At 45.9% G+C, this 26272-nt stretch overlaps 2 protein-coding genes across 15 annotated transcripts in view; one reads left to right on the plus strand and one right to left on the minus strand.

Moving 5' to 3' along the window:
• Positions 1-7887, plus strand: part of GMPR (guanosine monophosphate reductase) — a 47059-nt gene extending 39172 nt beyond the window's left edge. The window contains exons 8-9 of the mRNA XM_025444016.3: positions 2838-2997; positions 7380-7887. Coding sequence (XP_025299801.1) covers positions 2838-2997; positions 7380-7560 — 341 coding nt within the window. The 3' untranslated portion in view covers positions 7561-7887. The remainder of the gene's footprint in view (positions 1-2837; positions 2998-7379) is intronic.
• Positions 7888-11099: 3212 nt separating this feature from the next.
• Positions 11100-26272, minus strand: part of ATXN1 (ataxin 1) — a 413020-nt gene continuing 397847 nt past the window's right edge. For 13 of the 14 annotated variants that reach the window (XM_025443971.3, XM_025443979.3, XM_035710474.2 and 10 more), the window contains one exon: positions 11100-18929. In XM_025443971.3, coding sequence (XP_025299756.3) covers positions 18399-18929 — 531 coding nt within the window. In that variant the 3' untranslated portion in view covers positions 11100-18398. The remainder of the gene's footprint in view (positions 18930-26272) is intronic. The other variant, XM_035710478.2, reaches the window with a different exon arrangement.

Consider the following 26272-nt stretch of genomic DNA (forward strand, 5'->3'; position numbering starts at 1 on the left):
ACTCCTCGCCAAGCAGAGAGTCCGATGCAGGGTTCAGTCCCAGGACCCCAGGATCATGAGCCGAAGGCAGATGCTTAACCAACTGAGCCACCCAGGTGCCCCTGGAGGGGGACTTTCTGAGGGGTGCCAGGGGTCCTTCCCCTTACCTGTATTTGGCAGCTCCAGAGTTTTTTGTCCACTGCTTCAGAGACCTTCCGACCTTCCCATAGAATGTCTTAGGTGAGGCATGGGTTCCCTCCTCCATCCTCTTTCTCTTAGTGACACACAATGGTAACAAGGAGAAGGGACAGTGTTCCTAGCAGTGGGGTTTTGTAGCAACCTGGGGAACGTCATGAAAATGGGCAACCTTCTTATGTAACCTATTCAGATCCTGCATCTTGGTTATGGAGGGAACACGAGGGGCGTCTTTGTAATCGAGGGTGCCTACTTTATAGTTGAGACCGAGGCCCTGAGAGGTGAGTGACAAGGTTGGGGTCCCACAGCTGGTAGAGGAGGGGGAATCAGGACTCCTGCTCCACTCGTGTGCTCACTCACTGCTTACCTGGATCATTAGCCAAGGATGTTTTTGTTACTGATTTTTGAGCGGGATCAACTTAATGCTGATGGGTGCTCCCACTTGGGCTCCCTGTACAGAGTAGGAGCTGGCACGCTTTAAAGTGACTGACTGGTTGTTAAGAAGGTGCCTCGTAGGGGTGCCTGGGTGGCTCAGTCGGTTAAGCATCTGCCTTTGGTTGGGGTTGTGATCCCGGAATCCTGGGATCGAGCCCCATGGTGGGCTCCCTGCTCAACGGGGGGGGGGGGGGGGGGGGGGGGGGTCTGCTTCTCCCTCTTCTCTGCTTGCCACTTCCCTTGCCTGTGCTCTCTTGCTCTCTCTGCCAAACAAAATCTAAAAAAACAAACACACACAAAAAAGATGCCTCGTAGATAACCGTTTTTGGATCCAGCCCTGGCATCTTTTTTCTTCACTCGTCTTGCAGTGAGTGCAGCGCTGCCTGTGCTGAAGCTCAGCAGCAGAGGAAGGAAGACTATGTCAGGAAGAGTGAATGTTGGTGAGGGCCAGGGACAGGAGAGCATTCAGAAGCAAAAATAATTGGAAGCCACTTCAAAGCATTGTTTGAGTGGATCTGTGTTCTGTGTTCCTGATGTTGACATCTGCTACTGGGGTTGTGGCCACTGGGAGGCCTGGCTGGACACCAGTTTTCCTCCCCCACCCCCGCCCTTAAAGCATGGCCCGGGGTGGGGGTGGGGGACAAGGATCCAGCATTCATGTTAGGGACCCTGGGATGAAGGACCTGCAGAGCTTGCTGCCAAGTAGAAAGGTCCCATTGTGTGCAGCTTCCTGAGTGCCAGGCCAAGGGGCCAGCCCTGCTATAATGCCAAACAGAAAGGCCAGGAAGCCTGATGCAAACCCCAGAGTCCTGTAAATATCTAAATGACCCGATGGAAGAGGTCAGGGCCACTTCTCAGGGGTTCCTCTGCTTGCCCCTCCTCCTTGTCCTTCATCCTCATTACTGAATACATCTGTACCCTGGGGTCCTGGTGTTCTAAATGCGAACCCTCAAGAGGACATAGGAGAAGTTCATAGTCCATGGAGAGTCTAAATAATCCTCTATGAACAGGATCGAGAATGGTGATATTTCTAGCTCTTCCCCATATACACTTTCCCTTCTTGACAACTAGTTATTCTATATTGACCATGAGTCATGTCCTGTGATAAACACTTCAGTACCATATATGTATATGGTATATATACCATGGCATGGTGAGAGAAGAACAAACTTTTTTTTTTTTCAAGTAAGTGTCAATTTTAGTAAGATCTTCCACACACATTTACCACTGAGAATTGAAATAGCACATGAAAAAATTTTTATTATAATTCCAATTTTTGAAAACCAGAAGATCTAGCCTTTGTACCCTGCCCTAATTATGCTGTCAACCCACCCCAATGTTCTCTGTGTATTCCTTCTACACAGGTTCCTTGGTTTTCAATTTTGATGTTAGGTTTTATCTTAATGACTTCAGGCTTCTCACACACAGGCAACACTCAAAACCTATTAGTGCTTCCTCAGGTCAAATCAAAAAGTGGAAGTATACTGAAGTCATTCAAATGCAAACTACAAGATATGTGTGTGTGTGTGTGTGTGTTTATATTATTTAGGTTTCTCTTTTTAATACCTAGCCTCTAGTGTAGAAGTTTTGGTCTGTTCTGGTGTTTTTCTTTTCTTTTTTTTCTAAAGATTTTATTTATTTATTCATGAGAGACACAGAGAGGCAGAGACACAGGCAGAGGGAGAAGCAGGCTTCCTGCAGGGAGCCCGATGCGGGACTTGATCCCAGGACTCTGGGATCATGACCTGAGCCAAAGGTGGACGGACTCTCAACCACTGAGCCACCCAGGCTTCCCTGTTCTGAGTTTTTTGTGATCTACACAAGCAGAGTGTGATAGCCTGATAGCCTAAGGTAGACCAGATGCCTGATGGGGGCACCAGAGGAATGATCATGGAGGATGACATTGGGCAACACTCTGTAGAAAATGCTGCCCAAGTCTTAATGTTTCTCTGATGATGAGACTTAGACTGTGTTTGGAAGGTGGTCATAGGTAGTCATCAGTTACCATTAAGGATTGTCCAGCGCATTAGCCTCCAGCCTTCAGTAGGCTGCATTTCTGTGTCCAGTACGTGTCTCCCCATATGGCAAGCCTTCTAAACTTTTTCCAGAAAGGGAGAGGTTGCTGGGAGCAGGGAGGGGTGAGTTACAGTAGCACGCAGATCCTTCCAGAGCCGACTCTCTCTGAGTTTTTTCTTCTGCTGCTTTTGTCCTCAACTGTTGGCGTTTAGGAGCTGGAGCAGATTTTGTCATGCTGGGCGGGATGTTTTCAGGCCACACCGAGTGTGCCGGGGAGGTGATCGAGAAGAATGGGCAGAAGCTCAAGCTCTTCTACGGGATGAGCTCCGAAACAGCAATGAAGAAGCATGCAGGAGGGGTCGCTGAATACAGGTGAGTCCCCGGCACCCCCTCTATTAATACTTAGGTACCGTGGGAAGGGGCTAGACAACATAGCCTGCTTCTTTTTAAATAGCCCCAGTTGTTATCCAAGTAGCACGTGCTGTGTTTGGGGCCCTGAAAAGGGAGTGTAGAGCAGAAGTGTTTTGGGGCGGGACGGAAATGTGACCGGGGTGTGTGTGGGAACAGGTAGGTGACCGGGCTTTGGGGGAAGGGGGTAAGGAGGATCTTGCCTTATCCTTCAAGAGAGCCTTCTGATGGCTCAGCGCTGGCCTTGTAATCACCATCTCTAGCCTGGAATGAGTTCAGGCGGCTAGAATTGAGTTGGAGAATGGGTCTCCCAGTGCACCTGAAACAGGTGTAGTGCACATCACTGCACAGAGCTCAGGCCTTTCTGGAAGATGCCATGTTTCCCCTGCAGCAGGACTCTCACCTGCCTCCAGGCTCTGACAGTTGACACAGGCAGCACTTTTAGCCATTTAATTGTGTTACTCATTGCAGAAGGGATGCTTGCTTCTGCTTCCCCCCCTCTCTGCCCTCAAATCCATGATCCCCAAAGATAACCTGGCCTTTTCTGTTTCCCTTCCATTTTAATTGTCCACATGTGTGTTTTAAAACCCTTAGGACAGCGCATGTCCACCCCCTGGCCCTGTTGCATAGAAGCTGCCGTTAACTTATCAGCATCGGCCTGATGACAAATCACACAAAGGGGACAGGGCAGAAGGTCTTGATCCCTCCGAAGGAAGTCCACCAGGAGTGAGGGATTATCTTTCTCTGGGAAGCTTCAGGCACTGGGGTGGGGACTCAAGCCCTCCCTGGTGGGCACCCCCCCATTTCACCCATTCATCCTGCACCCCAAGGCTTATGTCGAGGATATGGGATGCAGAGGTGTTGTATGAGGTTCCCATCAAGCCGGAAGTGAAATCTCAGAACCCCACTGAGATCACAGGTGGGAGGTGTGGGGTACTCGCCAGAGTTCTGAACCTCAGTGAGCGGGGGACTGGGGGCCTGATGTCTGTTCTCACTCTCCAATCTCATTCTCCTTTTGAGAAGGAACCTCAATAAAGATGAAGCAAAGGGAAGTGTGGGAAGGCAGGGTGGAAAAGAGGAATAGGGTGCTGTGTCTAAACCTTCATCGTGGGAACTTCAAACGCTCCGAACAAGAGGACACTGCTCCCCGTGCAGCCTCAGAGGCTCTTTCTCCCATGTGGTACCCGATGGAGGAGGTTGCGGTTTATGAGGGTGGCCAGGGCGAGGATTACTGCCTTCGTGCCCACCTGGACCGCCAGTCCAGAAGCTTTGCACTTTACCAGCAACCACTGTCCCTACCCAAGGGCCTGTGCAGCATCCGCTACGCGCTGCCACGTTAAACAGAACCATCGGGATTCAGTGACCTGCTAGATGCTTTGCCTGGAGTACATTTTGTGCCTCTAGCTGTTACATCTGTTGTGAGTTCTAAGAAAAGTAGGGAAGGGCAGACCAGGTTGCACCACACTCGGAAGCCCAGGTGCCGAAGGAAAAATCCTCTCCTATAATTTCAGCAGGGTTTAGGCAAAACAAAATAAGAGACTCTGGAAGCGGATTCAAATCTTAGACGAGAAAGGCAAGTGCTGAAAGAATTAGAGCCTCAATCTGGAGGCAGCCTGAGCCCTGCACGTAGCCTCTGTTTTTCTCTGTCTCTGAGTCTCTCTTTGTGTCTCTGTCCCCCTCCATCCCTCCCCTTTCTCAGGCAGTTTGCAGCCCCATCCTCATATATCCTCACAAGAATGGTCCTCCTTTGATGTTGTATTTATTTATTTACTTATTTTTTCTTTTTTTTAAAGACTTCATTCGCTTACCCATGAGAGATGCAGAGAGAGGCAGAGACATAGGCTGAGGGAGAAGCAGGCTCCCTGCGGGAAGCCTGATGGGGAACTCGATCCCAGAACCCTGGGATCACAACGTGAGCCAAAGGCAGTTGCTCAACCTCTGAGCCGCCCAGGCGTCCCTGACGTTGTATTTAATTAAGGCAAAGCTATTTATGCTTTGCTGGTTCCTTCCCAGCCATTAACCATTTATTTCTCACGCTGTCCCTGGGAGATGGATCAAAGTACCTTCCTTTTACAGACGAGATGAGATGAGCCTCAGCAATAGGCTTGCAAAAGGGGCTGTCACCCATCAGCAAAGAGGCAATGATGAGAATCTAGATGATTTCTAGTAAGCCCCTGACGGGCCACGGGAAGCTCTTTAAAAAGTGATGTGGTGGTCATTGCGGGCACATGTGCAGAGGTGTTGGTCTCTAGGTCACGGAGTGCGGTGACGTGAACTGTCCTGGGTGTGGCCAAGGATGGGCTTCAGGAGCTCGGTACTCTACACCAGCCACGAGGCCAGCTCTTGATCTAGCCAGTGGTTTAGGGAGGTAGATTTCATTGCACTTAAGGATAGTCTTGCAGGTGTGGATTCCAGTGCACAAGAGTTAATACTGTTTTGAAATTCTAGGCAGTGAGCTTTCTTTCTTTCTTTCTTTTTTTTTTTAAGATTTTATTTATTTATTCATGAGAGACATGCAGAGAGAGGCAAAGACACAGGCAGAGGGAGAAGCAGGCTCCATGCAGGGAGCCTGATGTGGGACTCGATCCCAGGACTCCAGGACCACACCCTGGGCCAAGGCAGGCTCTAAACCCCTAAGCCATCCAGGGATCCCTAAGATTTTATGTATATATTCATGAGAGACACAGAGAGAGGCAGAGACACAAGGCAGAGGGAGAACAGGCTCCCTGTGGGGAGCCCAATGCAGAACTCCGTCCCTGGACCTGGGATCACGCCCTGAGCCAAAGGCAGACAGATGCTCACCTGCTGAGTCACCGAGTCGTCCCTAGGCAGTGAGTTTCTGATGGAGAGATGCTATTTTTTTCTAGTTGAAGAGACCAGCTAGAGAAACTCCCAGAATTTGGTTAATTGTTAGATTTTCTGGATTACCCAGGCCTTAGATGAGAGCTAGAGTTTTGCACAGATTGGAGATTTCCTTCTTGGAACACCCCACCAAAGGCAAGTCTGGACTGTATGTCCAGGCAATCTTACTTAGTGGGGCTTGAATTGTCCATTTTACAGATCTTCCTTCCTCTACTGAACTGCAGGGCTGCATCCCGATAAACTTAACTTAGGGTGAAAATATGATAAATTGAAATGCATTTAATACATCTAACCCACTGGACATCGTAGCTCAGCCTGGCCTACCTTAAATGTGCTCCAAACACTCACGGTAGCCTACAGTTGGGCAAAGTCATCAAACACAAGGCCTATTTGATAATAAAGTGTTGCATGTCTCCTGTAATTTATTGAATCCTTTACTGAAAAACAGACCAGTTGTCCAGGTGCAGAGTGGTTGTCAGTGTATAGGTGTCCCCCCATCCCAATCCCGGAGCCGATGTTGCTCCCAGGGAGTGCTGTTTGCACATTGCTAGCCTGGGAAAGGATCCAAGTCCAAAATCTGAAGTGTGTATCGCTTCTGAGTGGGTATCGCTTTCTCACCACCGTGGTGAAGTCCAGCAGTCGTTAAGTGGGTGACCATCTGTATTGATCCCTTCCTCCTCCCCTGGATCAGCGTCTTTAGGGGACATGCCATGTCTAACTGGAGAGCTGGCAGGTGGGAGGGCGGAGCCCCGGGCTTCTGTTGCTGATCTGGGAGTGAGTGCGACAAGAAGAGGCAGTGGTGAGGGTTGTTCAAGAGGTGTTCTGTGAGGGCTGTTGCTCCTCTTGGGCATGTTGGGCTCTGGATCAACTGGGCGCTGGTGTAGGGATTGAGGTAGCGTAGAAAGGTGGAGTTGGTTTCTCTTAGGGGCAGAGTGGAGGCACGGTGCTGTGCAAGCAGGTGCAGGCCCACTTCTGCAGCGCTGCTGGGGAGGACCTGCCCCCAGGGACTGGCGCTCCAGGGAGCCAGCAGTGAGGCTGTGCATTCAGGGTGGGAGGAATGCATGCATCGGAGACGCTGGTGTGATCAGCTTGGCATTTGTAGCAATGTGGAAGTGGGGTTGGATGGTGGCATTTAGCTACCTGCGCGCCTTGGGGCTGGCTAAAGTGCTAAAGCTGGGAATAAGGGGATCCCTGGGTGGCTCCACCCGCCTCCGCCTGGGTGGTTTGGTGCCTGCCTTTGGCCCAGGGTGTGATCCTGGAGTCCCAGGATCGAGTCCCTCGTCAGGGTCCCGGTATGGAGCCTGCTTCTCCCTCTGCCATGTCTCTGCCTCTCTCTCTGTGTGTGTCTATCATGAATAAATAAATAAATATTAAAAAAAAATAAAGCTGGGAATAATTCTGGCTGAGTTCTTAAGGGGGAAAAAAAAACAACAAACAAAAACCAAACCAGATTAAAAGAAAAACTTACTTTTTTTTTCTTCCAGAGCGTCTGAGGGCAAGACTGTGGAAGTGCCTTACAAGGGGGATGTAGAAAACACTATTCTGGATATTCTTGGGGGACTGAGGTCTACCTGCACTTATGTGGGGGCCGCCAAACTCAAAGAGCTCAGCAGGAGGGCAACGTTCATCCGGGTGACCCAACAGCACAACACGGTGTTCAGCTAACCTTGAGGATGAGGTGACGTCCAGCTCGTGGAAGCTTCCACTCACACCTGCTTTCCCACCTCCCTCCTGTTACATCAGAGTTTCTGGCTGTTCTGAGTGGTGGACGACTGCCTCCTGCTCCCCTACCCGCACCCTGGAGGCTCTGGGGCTCCCCTCGTGCCTTCGGGGGGCCCAGAAGAGGGCCCTGACCCAGTCCGTGGTCAGAGCCCAGCTGCCTGGAACTCATAACCTCATTGTTAAAACTAACTCACCTCTTTCTTTCTCTCTCTTTTTTTTTTTTTTTAAAGAAAAATGGTTTCACTTTAATATAATGCAATTATCTTAAGACTTGGTGGAGTGCTGGAGTTTGCATTTGCAGGAAACAAGTTGTCAGGGGAGCTGGGGGTTTTCTACCTTTTTCCCACGCTGGGCTCTTAGCATTCAGGGCTGGGGTGTTGGAGGAGGAGAGGGCAGGGGAGGGTCGGGCTGGCCAGAGTAACTGGCGTCCCCTCCTCCGCTTTTGGTTGCTAGCGAAGAACAAAAGCGCCTGACTAGACACATGAACTTGGAGGGGCCTCACTGCAGATACTCACAAGGTGTGGCGACCCGTTTCCAGGACCTGAGTTACACATGCCTTTGGGGAGTAGACATCTGTCACTGTGAGGTCCAGGTTGCTCTGGGGACGCTGTCCCTGTCCTGATTTTTCATCGACTTTTGTTGTGCTTCAGCTCTTTCCTCCTTGGTCCCAACCTGTCGGGCTGGCTTCCCTCTTAAAGAGATGACACGTGATTTTGAAGTTCAGTAGGACTGAACCTATTCAATAGGATAACCTTTTATTGAGAGGTTGTCCATCAAAAAATTGGCGAGTGGCATCCTTACTGAAAGACAGTAAAAACCTTGACCAGCGGCTTTCTAAAAGCCTTTGGTTTAAAAATACGAGAACTATTCCCTTGTCCAGGCCATTACTACTTTGGAGGCAGGTGGTGCTGTATAAAATGGTCAGTTCACGGACTGGGAACAGGGGGGCGTTTTCTTGGAGAAAGGACCCCTGGCTGGGGAGGAAGCCTGCATCTGCCCACCGCAGCCCTCGTTTCCACAGTGAACTTGGATGCATTGATGAGGACTGGCCACTTCTGAAGCGATGCTTGAGCAACACGACTGGAAAGTAAATGCAGACCAGGATGTTTTACTTTATTTTCTTCTGCACGAGGCTTAGAGAAGCAGACCCAGGAGTAAAATTTTCCTTGAGAAAGCCAACGATTACCCTGGAGTAGAGAAGGGTCATGCGGTGCTACTGTATAAGGACAAATGAATTGCCTGAGGTCCATGGTGATGGCCACCATCCGGAGAATCCATCCAAACCATAAAAGCTCCAGGAAATTACAGGTCCCTTGTGAGTTTCTTAAGAATACATCTAAAGGCCCAGCAATTTGAAATCCGTTGTAATACTTTTCTCCCTCGATCCATTAAGAATAATTCCTGTACTTGCAGAAACATGCACTGGCCACGCTTTGGAGCTGAAGGTCTGGAGGGTGTTTAACGTAGAGCAAGACGTGGGGTTTTGTGGAGGCACCCCACCTTTCCTGTTGGCTTGTCTGAGGTGGGAGTCCCACAGCCCTCCCGGGGAAGATGTTTTCTACTCAAGTCCTTGTTTTAAGAGATTCCTTGTTGCAAAATAAGGGAGCTTGAAAAGAAAAGGAAAGGTCTTAAATGCATTCAAAAGGGACCAGGGGTAGTAAGGGACCTTTGCGGGCACACCCGTGCTTTAGCTCACCAGTGTCCCCCTCTCTCACCTCTGGGTCCTGTGCTATACACCCAGAGGGCTCTGGGGGGGGGGCGGGGGGGACACCCATCGGCCCACTAGAGGCTGTGTGCTTTGCAGCCCTGTGCCCACTTTATCCATCTTGTGTAACGATTTTGCACACTGTCCGCTCTTCGTTTCCACGAGCAGGCCCTTTGCTCACCTAAGTTCTTAGGGAAGTGAACCACTTTGAAGCAGAGATTTTGCAAAAAAGCACCCTGAAGGCTCCATTATGCTTTGCCTTATAAGTTCGTCTCTGTCTCGAACAGCTCGTGGGCCCGGGAGCCTGTACCAGAGGGTCCTCAGACCTGGGCTCACGCGGGAGGCTTGAGGGCCTGCTGCACCCTCACGCCTTCCCGTGCAGGAGAAGTGGGGGTAGGGGGTGGGAGGTGATGCCCTTCACCTTGGGCTGCTCCTGCCGTGCTTCTACTGGTTTCAAGGCCTGCCTCTTGCAGAGTGTGGAACACAGCTTCCCCCCTCCCCCCTAATTTGAACAGTTGAGGGAAGTCTAGAGCCATTGGGGCCCAGACCTCTGAGAACGGTTAGCATCTGATACTAAATCAGCAGGGAAGGCGGTGACTCAGACTCGCCCACAGCATGGGGCTCCTCGGCCGGACTGCTCTGGAGGAGGAGGACCCTCGCGTGGCCACAAGGTTCTCCTGGTCCCCGATGGTGTCATGCACATTCTCTTGGCACTGACATGCACAGCGTGTCGGGACTGCAACTCTGAGCCCCAAGAGGAAAGTCCGGGTGCAGTACCCCCGGCGTCTAAGCAGGAAGGCAGCCAAGGGAAGGAGTTATCTACACCGCCCCCCCCACCCCGGTTCAATGACAATTCTGAATTTAGCACTGAGAATTCTCTTGCACCTCTGCAGAATCTTAAAGCTTGAAGGACTTTATAGCCACATGTGCCGATGGGGGCATAGGGGCTCCCCTGCATGGCTCCTGGGGGAACTGCTTTCTGGGACACCTGCTAAGAGTGGGCACAGTGCACCCCTGCGGTGCAGTGCTCTTTGAGACGAGGGGGCTCTGCTGTTCGCATGCATGCCGGGAGCCCCCTGGCTTGTGGAGTTTTTTGGTTTTTGTTTTTAAAAAGATTTATTTATTCATTCATGAGAGAGGCAGAGAAGAGGCACAGGCAGAGGGAGAAGCAGGCTCCATGCAGGAAGCCCAATGCGGGACTCGATCCGGGGACTGCAGGATCATGCCCCAAGCCGAAGGCAGATGCTCAACCGCTAAGCCACCCAGGCGTACACCCCACCCACTTTTTTTTTTTTTTAAGATTTTATTTATTTATTGCTTGTGGAGTTTTTATCAGGCATGAACTGAAGGAAATGCGAAGGAACTTTCCACATCAGACCACTAACCAGCGTTCAGCAACACTGTTCCAGAATGTGTCAATGATGCTACATGAGTCCCATGAAGCTGCCAAATGCTGTTTAGAAACAAATCTCTCTTGTCAACAGCATTGTTCAGATAGGAGAAATAAAACGTGAACTGAATAAGTCAAAACATGGGCTGTTGAAATGTGCCTTTTATCTCAGGCCTCGTCGCAGGCATGACCACGACATCTTGCTCCCCGGTCCCCCACCCCCACCCCTGCCACCGTCCTCAAAAAAGCATTCTAGGAAAAGCATTGCCTTGTGTCACTCCCCACCACAAACCAAGCCAGTGCTCACAGAGGGGCTGGGTACGGAATTACCATCTTTTCTTCGGTCTCATCTTTTCTCCAAGGACCTGACACAGGCAAGGACACACATTTGCAATTGGCACTGTTATTTTATTAGTACGAGTATACTGAAACAATAAACTTGTACTGGTATACAGACAATTTATTTAAAACAATTTTGTTCAAATTTTGAATCAAACATTGTTTTATTATAATAATGAAATAATTTCTACCTAGAAAACCTGCAAGCACCATCAAAGAAAGGGACCATAAAATTCAATAAACAGACTCGAGTGTATCCTACAAATAGACACACCACGATTAGAAAATAGAATATGAATTCTTCCATTTTTTTTAATATTTGTTTTAAAAAAGCTAGTGCAAGTACAATATTTTACACTGGAATTACAGAGAGTATGCACGCATATGGAAAAAAGTTCTCCTGTCACAATAAAAGCTCTTAACTATGTATGCACTTAAAATTTTCTTTTCAATAAGGTGCAAAACATTCCTTCGCTAGTTCTCCTCGGTACTGGCCATGTCGGTCTGCTAGTGCCCTCAAACTTCTGGTGTCTCTTTTCCCTTGGCCGGTGGGAGGCATACAATTGGAAGTTTGGTGGGTAATGATCTGATCGTAAAACATACAAGGGTACGCGTCTCAGAGATGGCCCCGGCCAGAAGCTAGGCCGTCTTCACCCAAGGCCACCCACGAATACTGGCAGGGCTCTACGGAAACCTCCCTTCCCTGGACCCTAAGTGGGTTTACAGGTGAAGACCAAGGAGGAAGAAACCACCCCAAAAGGCCAAAAGGGCAGTATTCACAGAACCGAAAGCACAGGTGTCAAGTTCCACTGACTAAGCAATTTACCCCACTCCTGGACCAGAATACTACCTTAAAGATTTGGTGGTTCGGGTTAAGAACCAGAGGAAACCTACGCACCCAACTTCTTGGTAACTGCTCTGTAAAGACCCAGCTGTAAGCCAGTGTCCATCAGCTCAGACTTGATATTCCGGAGGACAGTATGTGATCCCGGCAAGGATTACTGTAAACAGCGCTTCCAACACAGGCCTTCAGACTGGCCATGGAAAAGGAGACAGGCTCGTTGGCCATCCAGACAGCAAACGGACAAACTAAAAGGGAAGAAAACTTGGGTGAAGTCTCCAATTATCTGCAGTGGAAGACTTGAGTCCTTTCAGATAAGAAAAGTTATGGAAAGTCTTAGAGACTGTTACCGTATAGATACTACCTATTGGCCAAATGCACTTAATTTTAATACAGCTGAACCATTTGTTTGCAAGTCATGAAGGACATGAAAAGCTGAAGCTACTGTCCCCTCCTGCCATCGTACAGGTGAATGTCAGCTACCAGAAGCATTGCATTTAACGCCAAGGGAGGGGCTGAGATTCTGAATTTAAGAATTGTACGTGGGTTTGTTCTACACCCCCACGGCTGTCCAGTTTCCGCCGGCTGCCTTGATTTTGGGATTTGGGGACAAAATAGGACTCTTCTGAGAAGTTGTTCCACATTTCTTTTGGCCTCAAGATTAAAGAAAAAAAAAAACTAAAGCAAAACGAGGCATTGAAATTGAAATTCATGTTTTATCCCCCCATTGAAATGAGGTGTGGGGGGAAAGAAGGCTGACTTTTTTTTTTGTCCTCATAATGAGTTCTGCTTTACTGGTAGCTAGGATCCCTTGTTACAAACACTTCTTGTTCAGGATTATATTCTTTGGGTTTATTGGAACAGGAAGTGCTGACGATGTCAAACGTGATCTCTGAAGAAAAAAGGAATTGCAAGGGCTTGAGAGTTTAAACCAAGAAGGGAGCTCAGAGAAGTATTTTCAGCACAGGAATGAACAGTATTCTCAAATTTCAGAATACAGAGTTGCCCTCCCTCAGAAGAGGGCTCTATATAACAAAAACATAAAGGAAGCGTAGGTATAGTTTAAGAGCCTTTTACGTAGTAATTCTTCCAGGCCATAACCACACAAATCTGATTATTTTAGACATGACAAATTTCTATATACAAAAAAAAAAAACCCAAAACATGTAACTTTCAAACTTTATGCTTTTTTTTTTTACAAACAAGGTATTAAACTCATTGTTTCAACAGATCCATGTCTTTCGAACACTGAATGAATCATCTCGACATTCATTTTTCTTTTGTGCAATTTTTGAGAACATTACCTGTACTCCTCAAAGTGAGTGCTTCAAAATTTTTTCTTCTTCAGCTTCTCAAATTAGGTGTACGTTAAAAAAAAAAGAGAGAGAGAGAGAGAGAGAAAGAAAGAAAGTTCCCACAAGGTATAGTGCTACAAGAAAAGATCCTATCCCGTAAGGTAACATATTTGAAGCGAGGTCATCTATGTAAAAGAAATCTCAGCTCCGGAGTGGAGGTGTGCAAATTCTTTGGAGTTTCCCTATCAACAGAAACACAACACTGTCCGTGGAAAAAAGAGGAAACCAACCCAACACAATAGCATACGCACTTATGTGCTTTATAAAAAAGTATATTTTCTGTATATTTATTACTTGATGTGTTCCTAAATTCTCTATTTCAGAAATTCTGGGTTAAAAACACAAAGGTGGAAGCAAAGGCTTCCACTCCACTTTAAAAAATAAAAAAGCATAACTTCCTTTCCTTTTATACCCCCACCGAAGGCGCTGGATTGGGCCGCGGACACTGCCGGCCCGTCTTTCACCTGGAATCATCGTGGGTGACGAGGAAACAGAAGTGCAAAGCCTTCTGGGAGAGAACAGACCAGTTTGTTGAGCTGCTTGCGGTTCAGGAAACAGTAGCCATGACAACCATCACAGCTCACAAAGCCTGGCCTCCCGTCCCAAGAGCTCTGCTGCTTCTCCCACATCTGAAATAGCATGGCATTAGTGTCTTCAAAAGCATTTTGAGATTTTTTTTTCTTTTTTTCTCTATGAAAGAAATAGGTTTCCTTAGTAGTCACAGATGTTAAAGGGTATTCTCAATTGTTTCCTTAAAAAACAAACGAAAAAAATTCCAAAGCTACAACAACAAAAATAAATTTTGGCAACACATTTCAGTAAAGATCAAACTATGTGCAAAGAGTGAATTTTATGATTACTAGGAGCTACTGTTCATCTCGAACATGCAGCATTATATTGCAATGTATGCAGTATCTAAGGAGTAATCCACAAGATGCAGGAAATCCAAACATTCTTCAAAGTTGTACAACCCTACTCCAGAGCAGGCAAAGTGCTGCTTCTGGACACATCAGTGTACCACACACACGCCAGCCCCGTCCCTGAGTAAGAGGTGAGAAAGGTTTCGCAGAGTTCCTTGTAGGGGAGAAGAGGGATGCTGCCCCTTCCTGGTGGGGGGAAAAACCCGACACACGCACCTAACAGAAAACACGGAGGGTCACAATTCAGAGTTAGCAATGGGATCAACGGCCGCGGAAAAAAAATCAGATCCTCCCATACCAAACTGGGTGAGTCGGGGAGAACAAAAAAAATTGACTGACATAGAAGATTATCCTGAAAGTCCAAACGAAAATGCAATTTGGATTTCCACTTTACAAGGTTTGAGGTAAGTGGCATCCATCTCCATATGTCCCACCCCCCTCCCCGATGTGGCCCAAAAAAACTTGAAGTAATTCTTAAGTTAAACATTCTAAGGAACAGTCATTTTATGTATTTAGAAATCCCTATAAAGAGAGGTTCTTGTTTGTTGGTTTCTTTTTTATTTTTTTCTTTTCGCCCTGACTGATTTCCTGGTGATTGTGTTCCATTGTAAACGCAAAAGGCCTGCTGTTAGTAGTTTAGGAATGGAAAATGGGAAAGAAAGAAGAACTAAAGATGGTTGTCAGTAAATATTGCAAAGTGGACACAGTACAGAGGCACATGGCTGATCCTCGTAAGCTGCACGGCACCGAAGAATGTCTACGCCTGTCGTTGTTGTTTGCTACATGGGAGCGGTGGCAAAGGCTGCTCTGGGAGCCCTGGGCTCGCCAATGTCTGCCAACAAGACGAGGTTTCCCTGTCCTTTGGATGTTCTTCCTATTTGAAGAGAAAGCTGCCACAAAGGAGTGGTGACCACTGTTCTCAGGTGGCCCCTCTGTGGCCACTGGCCGCGTGCTCAGGGTGTGCACTCACACAGCGGGCCACACTTCCTGCCTGTGCTCAGAGGCACAGCTCAGACACAGACCCGAGGAGGAGCCCGGCCACTCTGGAAAACACCCTGGAGAATGAATGGGTCAACCTTGGCTCTCCTTGCTCCAGGGTCCACCTTAGAAAAGAATCCACCTACTACCTCTCCACATTCACTATTCCTCGTGGTGACAGGGGGACTGCAGCTGGTCCCCTAGCTCTCCTTCACTGGCTCTTTCTGCAACATGGTGACAGACACATGGGGCTCCCGAGATGCACCCCCCACCCCCCGCCCCAGCACTCAGCCCCGGGGTGGGGAGCATGGTGTGGGAGGATCTCCCCTTCCTGGTTCCTCCCGTCCAGCCCTTCTCTGGCCAGAACAGGGAAGATGGGCCCAACGGGGGAATGAGCTTTAACTATTAGAGCACATTGGTTGGACCTATTGGCACGGGAAGTATTGCACACGCTAAACAAGCAAGAGAATGAAATGGGACACTGTTTAGAAAGAACCAATTATTTTATAATTCCTATACCTGAAATAGAAGCACAAAAAATTATGGTGGTGTTCCTATTGCTCCAAACCATGTATGTTTTCCCACTTTAGTGTTGGGGTTGAGGATCCAGTTAGTTCAATACTGGAAGTTAAGCCGAAAGGTGGTGTGTGTGTGTGTTTCTGCGTCCACGTGAGTTTCCGTAAATAGTGGTACTAATGAGGACAAAGTCTATATGGCAGCCCCGTATTCCTCTTACCATCAAAGGTTACAAAACAAAAAGAAAAACAAAACCTAATAATTGCAAGTGCCCTGAGCAGAATATATGGAAGATTAAGCAAGTTCTCTGAGCAGAAACGTTTAAAAAAAAACAAAAAAAAAACCCAAAACAGCACTAAGTAAGCAGTATGACCGCAAGAATGGGCTCACCTAGCTCTCTGCTAGCATGCTGAGAGGGTAATGAAATCCACAGAAAGTCAAGGACCAGTTCTAGCTATTCTAAACCTATTCAAATGTTTTTGGTACACCCCAGAAAACGGTTTATAAATATCATTAGTTCTGGTGAGAGATAAATATAACGGAATACTCGATAGCCAAAATGTGGGTTGACATTAGAATTTTTTTTCAAATTTATGAAATGCAAGTACTACTTTCAGTGGTAAAAGAAAAATCCGATTATTTGTTCAGATAAGTTGCAGCCATTCCAAGTAAGAATATTTAAAAATTTCTCCCTATTTATAAAACTTTATTATTATTTTTTAAAACACACACTCAAAACCCACAAACAATATTTCAGGTCTCTGGGGATGAAAAGCTTAAACTGTGAAATACCCTTTCTGGGTTTGTACCAAACATTAAAATCTCGATTTCAGATGAAAAAAAAAAGTCATTCTGAAAATAACATTAATATCAACAATAATAAAGTAATTGTTTTTTTAAAAAAAAAACTTGCTCACATATATAAATGTCTTTATGGAAAACTTTCTCAATGAGTCTGAAGAAAATTCTCAGAGTTGTCCTGCTAAGACGTTTTTTTTGTTTGTTTTTTTTTGTTTTTTTTGTTTTTTTTTTTTTGTTTTTCTTTTTTTGTGACAGATGTGGTAGAAAGACCAAAATGAATTCTGCAAGGAACATAACCTTATAAAATGGCCTAGAGTTTAGGCAGGTTAGAAAGTAATTTTGCTACATTTATTTATGCTCGTTCAGTCCCCCAAACCTTTCCCACAATGTTATTGGATAAAAACTGCAGGAATATCACACAAATTATCAACTCAAGATGTGCAAATTGCAAGGTTCTTTAAAAGTTCATCTTAAAAAGAAAAACACTGGACAAAAATGAGTATTCTTTTTTCCATCCCTTTTCTCTCAGTTTCTCGGCCAGCTCTGCATGTGCCTTTAATTCTTTCTCAAACATCAAAGTGAAAAGTGCCTTCTGGGAGGCTGTACTTGGTGGTCATTCATTGTCACATACTAGTTCATAATTCACATTCATCCCTTTAAACCACATTGAAACTTCCAATATCTTGCTCGTGAGAAACTCTGCAGAGCTGAAATGTAGTTACAGTGTTGAAAAAAAAAAAAAAAGAAAGCAACTTAGTTTTTTTTTTTTTGTTTTTGTTTTTGTTTTGTTTTGTTTTTTTCTTCCCAAAGAGTTTAAAGGGAGATACAGTACTTGTTGAATGATAGACCAAGATGCTTGGTAATAAAGTGTGAACAGCATTTTAAGTGCTTAGAGATAGTAATATATATGCTTATCTTCAAAATCTAATTCCTCACGTCACACTGGAATCTGAAAAAAGTGGCACCCGAGTTGTCCATAGTCATGAACTATAAACAGTACTAGAGTTAAAAGACAAAATTTGCAAACCCAATGCGAAGAGCTTCGGCGGCTCTCAGAAGGGCAGTTTGCGTCTACCTCTTGGGAGCGAAGTCAACGTGATCCCCTGATTGGTTTTCCTAACACTGCACGGAATCCCGAGTGGGTGTCCACTCTCTGCTACTCCTGCCGCCGCCGCCCACCCCCCTCCCCCCTTGCCCACCCTGACACCCTGGAGACATCACTGCACTAAGTAAAGCAGAAACGAAATCCCACGTGTGGCAGTTGCTCTAAAAAAATATCAGTGCAGTCAGGCCCCATAGGGGGAAATATATATCTATAGGATTAAAAGTTGCTTTTATTGTAAAATATGTTGGAGGAAGGAAAAAAAAAAAGAAGGTTCTTTTACACGGGGAGCTTTCCACGGGCTGTCTGATGCCTCTCTAGCATGCCCTGCGGCGAGCGGGGTTCCTGATGTCGGCTTTGCACGGGAGGAGGACCTCACGAGGATGCTCCCCCTGGGGCCTCCAGTCCCGGGCGGAGGGCAAGAGGCAGGGGGGCAGGGGGAGGCCGAGGGAAGGACGGAGAGCCTCGGCGGCCGTGCACCTGTGCCCCCCTCCCCGCGTGCACGCGCCCACGCGGGAGCCCACGCGAGCCCCCCCCCCCGCCCCCCTGCAGCTCCCCCGCCCTCCGAGCATCCTCTGGGCGAGCGGCGGGGGCTTCCTGGGCTGCGCGCCCGGCCCCCTCCACCTGCACCTGCCGCGCTCACGGCCGGGCCAGGCCCTCGTGGGAAAGCGCGTGCACCAGTCTCCTGCGCGACACCGGCTGTAACTCTAATGACAAGGTTATAACAGAAACCTAAGGAGGGTAACATGTAAATACTGTGTTATTTAGCCTACAGTACAGTAATCTGGATACAAATGAGAAGGGGGAGCCGAGTTTCCTTTCCCCGCGCTGCCTCTACTTGCCTACGTTAGACCGGCCTTCAATGCAAATCTTAACCTCCTGAGGAATTAGAGAAGGCTTAGGAAGAGTCAAAGGTGGCTCGTCTTCCGACTTCTCCAGTTTGCGGGTCTCCGGGGCCGACCACCTCCTCTTCCTCGTTGCTGCGGGCTTGCTGGGTTCTATTTTGGTGAGCAAGGGCGCTGCAGGCAATCCTATTTTTTCTGGAAACTTGAGTTCGCCATTCTCGGCCAGCATCTGGGCACTTCCCTGGTTGATGCCGTTCTCCTGCTCGGCGTACCTGTGTCTGCTGCCTGCCAGGCCGTCGCTCTTTGAGTGCTTCAGCAGGACGCTGGCGGGATCCACGGGCGGGCCCTTCTTAACAGAGCCGTTCCTCAGGTTCTTGAGGGTCAGCGAGATGCAGACGTCCCCAACGGAGAGCTTGGAGCACGGCAGGTCGAAGAGCTGGCTGGTTCTCTCTGGACAGCAAGATGACCAGCCCTGTCCAAACACAAAAAAAGGGTACTCTACCAAAACCTCCACGCTGACCTGTGGAAACAGAGACAGAGAGGAAGGAGGATGAGGAGGATGCTTTATTCTTGTTTTATGTCTTACACTGCCTGCCGCCTGGGCATAAGCCAAATGAGGAGGAAAAAAAAAAAAAGACTTCCTTCCACAAACCTCATCCACCAACACACACAAAGGAGGCTCTTAATTTTTGGTTGCACCAGTACTTAACCTGTATATGGGTGTTGGGGGGAAGCCAGTAAAAGTCCACTTAGTGTTCAGAATATCATTTCACTAACTATGGGCTCTCTAGCCGGCCTCCTTTAAGACAAATGGATCCAGGGCCACCTGGGTGGCTCAGGGGTTGAGCATCAGCCTCTCTGGCTCAGGTCGTGATCCCTGGGGTCCTGGGATCAAGTCCTACAGCGGGCTCCCAGCAGGGAGCTTGCTTCTCCCTCTGTCTATATCTGTGCCTCTCTGTCTGTGTCTCTCATGAATAAATAAATAAAATTAAAAACAAATGGATCGGTCCCCAAGGACGCCAGAACAGGTACTTGGTGTTTAGTACTAAGCTAGGCTCTGCAGGGGACTCAAGCGAGAGCACAAGATAAAAGTCTTGCACTTTTATCAGCTCGCTGGACAAATGCTATTCTTGTATAATTAGGGATCAGAGTGAGACTGTATACAAGCTCCGGAAGGCAGCCCTTACCTGTTTATCGCTATATCCCTGGCCCCTAAAAGGGCACCTGGCATATGGTGGAAGCTTAATAAATATTTATTGGGTAAATGAGTGTGTACTCAAGAATCGAAAGGAGCAGACACAGTAAACAGAGAGGGCTTCCCTGTTTACCCGAGCTGAGGGCTGGGCAGCATTTGGAGAGGTTTGAGGGGTGGACAATGTTGGGGAGATGATAAAATTTAGGACACAGAGAGCTCAAGTAGTTGGCCCATCCAAGGTCAAGCACCAGGTACTCAAATCAGCCCGTGCATTTGTTTGAAGATAAATACCAAAAGTGGGGAAGCTCAATATCCTCTCAATAGGTTGCTCTCTTCTCTATCATCATGTGCAACCTGTGTATTGTGCTAAGGAAATAAACGGAAAAAGCCAGCCCTAGTCCTAGTCCCAAAGTAGCTCACAATCGGTGGCCAAAAGAGACACATGAACATAATTGCCAATCAACACGGTGAGTGGGGTTATAATACTTTAATACCAGTATCAGGTTGTTGGAGGGCAGAGGAAAGGCACAGACCAGTTTGAAGAAGAGGTGATTAAGGGAGTTTTCTTGGATGAGGATACACTGTGCTGAGTTTTCAAACATAATGGGGGTGGAGTACAGGTGCGGTTGCAATGGGAACCCACTCTTGGAAGCGGAGATAGGTGAGCATAGGCAAGGAGATAGTGTCCAGTGAAAGCCCTACCATTGCCATTGAATTAGGTTGAAATGCACTTGAGGTTCTAACAGTTTAATTTTCATAGAAATTTATTTTCTTCAACTTTATGCTATATAAAAAAGAAAAAGAACAATGAAGTAATTTGAAAGAGTCAACTTTCAATAGCTTTTATAGAGGTAGTAGACTAGGTAATCTGGAACAATCTTCTTACTGAGGACAACTAAATACTCTGAACAAAACCCAACCAAACAAAAACTAAGGGTGAAATGTAAAAACTTATTTCTGATTGCATTAGACAGAAAAGAAGATAATGAAAAACCAACCACGTAAGGCTCAGGGAAGGGTGATAGCTGAGAGATTTAAACCTGGTGTTTGGGATTATTTTTCCCTGAAAGCATTTGCACATTGCGACCTTGAGCAGTTTCAAAACCAAGTAGACCTCTGGTAATCTCAAGAGGGCGTGGGGGAAGGTTGCGAGGTGGGGAGAGGAGGAGAGTAGGGAATGAAATTCAGGGCACCCTTTAGGTGTATTAAGGGAGGATGCTTTCTGGTGAGCTCTATTCTTTTGGGCTGTGACCCCAAAGTGCTAAGGGCTATACTCTAGGAGTAAGATGAACCAGAAGTACACAGGTCCTCTCAGGGTCTGAAGCTCAGACTTTAATCATCTAAGGCCCTAAAATTGGGTTAAGGTCTTTATTTCCACAGTTTTTCAAATAAAACACACTCAAAAAAGAGGAATGAGGTCCATGAACAGACCAGAGGACATGAAAACAAACAAACAGTGGAAACAATAGATAACAGAAACAGACCCACAGGGACTTCTGAGGTAGAGTCATCAGAAACAGACTTTAAAATGTCTGTAAATGTTTACAATATTTAAGGAGATTAAAGACAAGCTTGAGGATTTTGGTAGAGAACTAGAATATATTTTCAAAAAATCCATGAAAATTCTAGAATAAAGAAACATACATTCACTAAAATCAGGAGAATGCAATGGGTTTTCCAACCGAATAAATGAGGCTGATGAGAGAACTTGGGAACTGGATTCCTTTTTTCTTTTTTAAGATTTTATTTATTTATTCATGAGAGACACACATACACACACACACACACACACACAGAGGCAGACACACAGGCAGAGGGAGAAGCAGGCTCCACGCAGGGAGCCTGAAGTGGGAATCGATCCTGGGTCTCCAGGATCACACCATGGGCTGAAGGCAGCGCTAAACCACTGAGCAACCCAGGCAGCCCAGGAACTGGATTCCTTAATTAGTGCTTTGGAAGAAACTATATAGAATGAGTCCCAGAGATAAAAATATAGCTAACACAGAGGAGAGGTGGGACACAGAAGACACAGAGAGAGAATCTAACAGACTCATAAGTTTAATCCTACCAGGAGAAGAGGGAGATCACAGGGCAGGAGGAACGTTTTTGAGGAGATAATAGCTCAGAATTTCCCAAAATTGGTATGAGACAATCATCTGCAGATTCAAGAAGGCCTAACCCCAGGCAGGAAAAAATAAAAAGAAATTCTCACCTCAGCAGGGCACAGTTTAACTATTGTACACCAACGATAGGAAAAGAAAATCCTCAAAGTCTCCAGCACAAAATATACATTACCTCAAAACAGGCAACGATTAAATTCATAGTTAACGTCTCAATGCAAAGAATGGAACTATTCTAGGTATCATGTTCCTTCTCACCTGTATCAAAACTCACACTAAACAATGAGTTCCTCTTTGTCTAAGTCTTTGTCTGTGAGCTAAACAAAACCAAAGCAATTGCAAAGATTATACGTGGGGAAGTTCTGAAGTCTGTCCATATTCAAGTGGAGATGAGAGAAGCCTAACCAAAAGAACTATAGACTCACGGGCAGCGACAACTGTGGACTGAGCAAAGGTTCTTTTTAGTGGGGCTATTTTGGAGATTGTGATTCTGACGTTGGAGGAGCTAAGGTGATTGGCAGTCAAAGGAATCCCAGGTGAAATTCCTTAAGTAAAAATTTACTGGTTTAAAAAATGGAAGTGTTTTGTCTAAGAAGGCAGTGGAATATCTTTAAAACACTAAAGAAAAAGAATTGCCAACCAAGAATTCTATATTGAGCAAAAGGAGCCTCCAGGAATGAAGGCAAAATAAAGACATTTTTCAGACAAACAGTAATTAAGAGACTTCACCACCAGGGGATCTGCACTAAAGAAAAGACTACAGAGTATTCTTTATGTAGAGAAAAAAAATCATTCCAGATGGAAGTTTGTAGATGCAGGGAGGAACAAATAATAATGAAAGTGATAGATGTGGGTAAATCAAAATAATGACTATATATAATAATATGAAAAATGTTTTGTTGAATTTTATACACAGGTACATATACACAAACATGTACATAATTAAAATATCCCCTTCCAAACCTAAAAGTGGCAAATGTCCATGTGATTTAAAAGGACTGTGGGATTTTATATGGACTGTGGTTTTCTATTTTACCGACTTTATCTTTTTTGATAACTATGATTGATCTAGTTGTACACACACTTCTTGAATGATATACTTTATTTGTTCCATAAAAGCCAGAAGTAGTTTTAGAGGAGACAACTGGAGTGAATATGCAAGTTTATTACCATAGTATGGGTGAGCATGAGTCCATATAAATGTGCATATTACCTGCGGGGAAAATTGTTCTGGGCTATTTTTTTTTAAAGATTTTATTTATTTATTTGAGAGAGCAAGAGAGAACAGAGGAGGTAGGGAGAGGGAGAAGCAGGCTCCTCACTGAGCAGAGAGCCCAAGGCAGGGCTGGATCCCGGGACCTTGACAACATGACCTGAGCCGAAGGCAGACGCCTAACCGACTCAGCCATTGGACTATTTTAATAATGTAAAGAGAGCTAACAATTTTTGAGTGTCTGTTACCTGTCAAACATTCAGGTACGAGCTTCACAAAAATTTATCTTGTTTATGCTCACATCGGACTAGTGAAAAAAGTACTATTGTACCAATTTTACTAATAAGGAACTATATAGTCTCAGAGAGATTAGATCATTTGCCTAACATCATAGCTATAAGCTGATGGAACAGTAATTTAATCCCAGTCTTTGGCTCTCCCAGACTCATTTTCTTTTCCTATGCTCCTATTTCTGCCCCTGTGAACAAAAATATTCCAATACCACTAAAAGAGATGAATTTAACATTCCCACTACCCCCAACAGTGATAAATGTTATTTGAAGTAAATAGCATGGGCTCATGGCTTTATTTCATGGTTCAGAAAGTTGTGGAATAGTGTCTGCCTTATATATCTATGCATACAATTCTAATCTCTCCTACATAAGTGGGTGATGAGGCTGATATTTAATTACAGAACTATATCGTATGTATTTGCTTATACATATGTATTTGCATATACGTATGTAGAAACCTACCTACAAGGTACAGTATTGGATGGGGATGCCCACCGAGTTCCAACTGGACCAACCTGGAGCTGGTTTCATAAATCCTGCTCCAAACCTCTTAGAGCCATTAACATCATACACCGAGCAGAAGGAATAAATCCTACTTCAAGTGGGGATGGTGTAGCTGCAATTGAAAATCACTGAGACAAAGTTCTCAAGTGTAAATACCTCATAAGAATTTGCTCATCTACCTAACACTGGTCAGAGGTAACGTGATGTTCAAAATACTACTAACCTTATTTCTAAACACACTGCCCTCTTTTTTGGCTCTGCATTTTCCTAGATGCTCCCCTGTACTTGAGTAGAGTCTGTCTCCTTGCTGACAGACAGCCTGACACCTGCTTAATGGGTAGGGTCTTGGTGTAGGAGCCATAGTACACAAACTCTTCAGAGAAGCCAGCAGCATGTCATGTTCTGAATATAACATTTCCTGCCTACTTGTAGACAAATCTAACTGAACGTCCACATGTTGCCTAGTACCTGTAGACTCATCTGAAAGAAGAAAGGTCTTTGAAGCCTTGGTGTAATAGGTAACATTACCGATCCCGATTGCTCCAAAAGCTATGATACAGATGCATATGCTTCCCATTATATACATTACAACATTTGGGGGAATTCTGAAAGCCCTTTGTTACTCTTTCATCTCAAAACTCCCAAGACAAGTCTTAGAATTAAATGTTGTAACGTGGACTATAGCTTGAACAGCCTACCTAAAAAATGCATTAAAGGAAAGTGACGAGGAAGAGGAAAGAAGAATATTTGAGCTTTGGCCTATAAAGAGCTGATGATAATAGAATTTATTTTTAACCTGGACAGGTTGGGGAAGATCTCTACTACTTCAAAGGCTTGCTTTTGGTCCCTTCTTCCTCAATTCTGGCTTTGTCTCCTCCCAGGGAACCTCTGCTATCTTGGAAAAAGATGCCACACCACACATCCTCAGCTTGGTCTACGCAAATTAGGAGCAAAAGACTATTTGGATAATCTGATCGTTGTAAGCAGTGGACCAGATAGCTGAGGCTGAATGTTATTTTTGTCCTCGCTAATTACTTATCCTCACTAATATTTATCCTAATATTTTCTCCTCCCTAATTATGTAGACTGAATTAGCTAGATAATGCATTTTTAGGTCTGCATAGATGTGACCTAAAATAAGTTAAATACTTTTTTTTTTTGTCTCTTTCGTTGGTGAAAGTCAAACCCTTGCTGCACATTTCTCAAATAAGCACACTCAAGTGTTCATAACAAATCTATTTTTATTTCATAATTAGGCTTGTCAGAAGGACATAAACATTATTAAAGGTTAACCTATCATTAACAGTTAATGAAGAAATCACACTAAGGGATTTTTTTTTTCTGTGAGGATATATATGGTTGGGGGAATCTGCTTGGGATTCCCTTGGTGAGGAGCATTATCTAGCTCAAAACATGCTGTCATCGCCAATGGGTACTGTTTTGGATGTGAAACAAAGAAGGTGGGGTTCTGTGACCTGACGCTACTCTAAACCAGGATGATGAGTCTGTGAATTGCCTGAATTCGAGACCCACGTGGGTCTTCCCTATGGTGCCAAGAGCTTCAAGATATTATTGATCAAGTATTCACGCTCCAGGGCTAGCAGTTTTAATAACATTCCATACATAATCCTGAGCACCTGCTATGTGTCAGGGACTAGAACAAAGTATCTCTGGATGAAGATCCAGTTCTTGCCTTCAGTGGGGGAAGAGAACATGCAAACAAAACAAGTAACTTCACAAGGGCGTAGATGGATAATGACAACCATGTTGTCTGATGACATCCACGTGGGTGCCTACTGGCAACCCAAACTTTATGTGTCCAAAATACCTCCTGATACGCCCTTGCCCACTGGCACCTGCTCTGTTCTCCATCTCCATGAATGGCATCTCCATCCTTCTAGGGGTTCAGGTCAAGGTGCTGGGAATCATCATTTACCCGGCTCTTTCTCACACTGCACACCTCCAAATTACAAGCAAATGCTGTTGGTTCCTTCTTCCAAATATATCTAGAATGAGACCATTTCTTCCTGCCTCCACCACCACTGCCCTGGCCAAGCCACCTTCTCACTGGGAGAAAAAGCCTCCATGAACAAGCCTGATATGGTCTGCATACCCCCATGCCACCACTCACTGCTCTGTACGGACACCGGTTTCCTCATTGAACCTTTAACTGCAAAAGACACGAGCCTCTGGGTCTGTGCATCTGCTGTTCCCTCCATCTGGGATCCGTCCTGCCCTGTGTACTGTTGCCTCCCATTCCCCTTTGCAGAGAGAGCTTTGCTGATGACCCTCCTGAAAGTAACGACCCACCGTCCCTAGCATCCCTATCCTTTCTAGGCTGCTTTATTTTTTCCTATAGCACTTATTATCTTTTGATGCATTGTTTTTAAAATTTGATTACAAAAAAAAATAAATAAATAAAATAAAATTTGATTACGTATTTGTTTGCTTCACCTCTTCTCCCAGACTTCCCCACGACGATATGCTCCATGAGGGCAGAGATATTGGCTGTTCTGCTCATTGTTCTAACATGAGTGT

Source organism: Canis lupus, chromosome 35 (genome assembly GCF_003254725.2).
Source record: "Canis lupus dingo isolate Sandy chromosome 35, ASM325472v2, whole genome shotgun sequence".
NCBI classification, from domain to species: domain Eukaryota; kingdom Metazoa; phylum Chordata; class Mammalia; order Carnivora; family Canidae; genus Canis; species Canis lupus.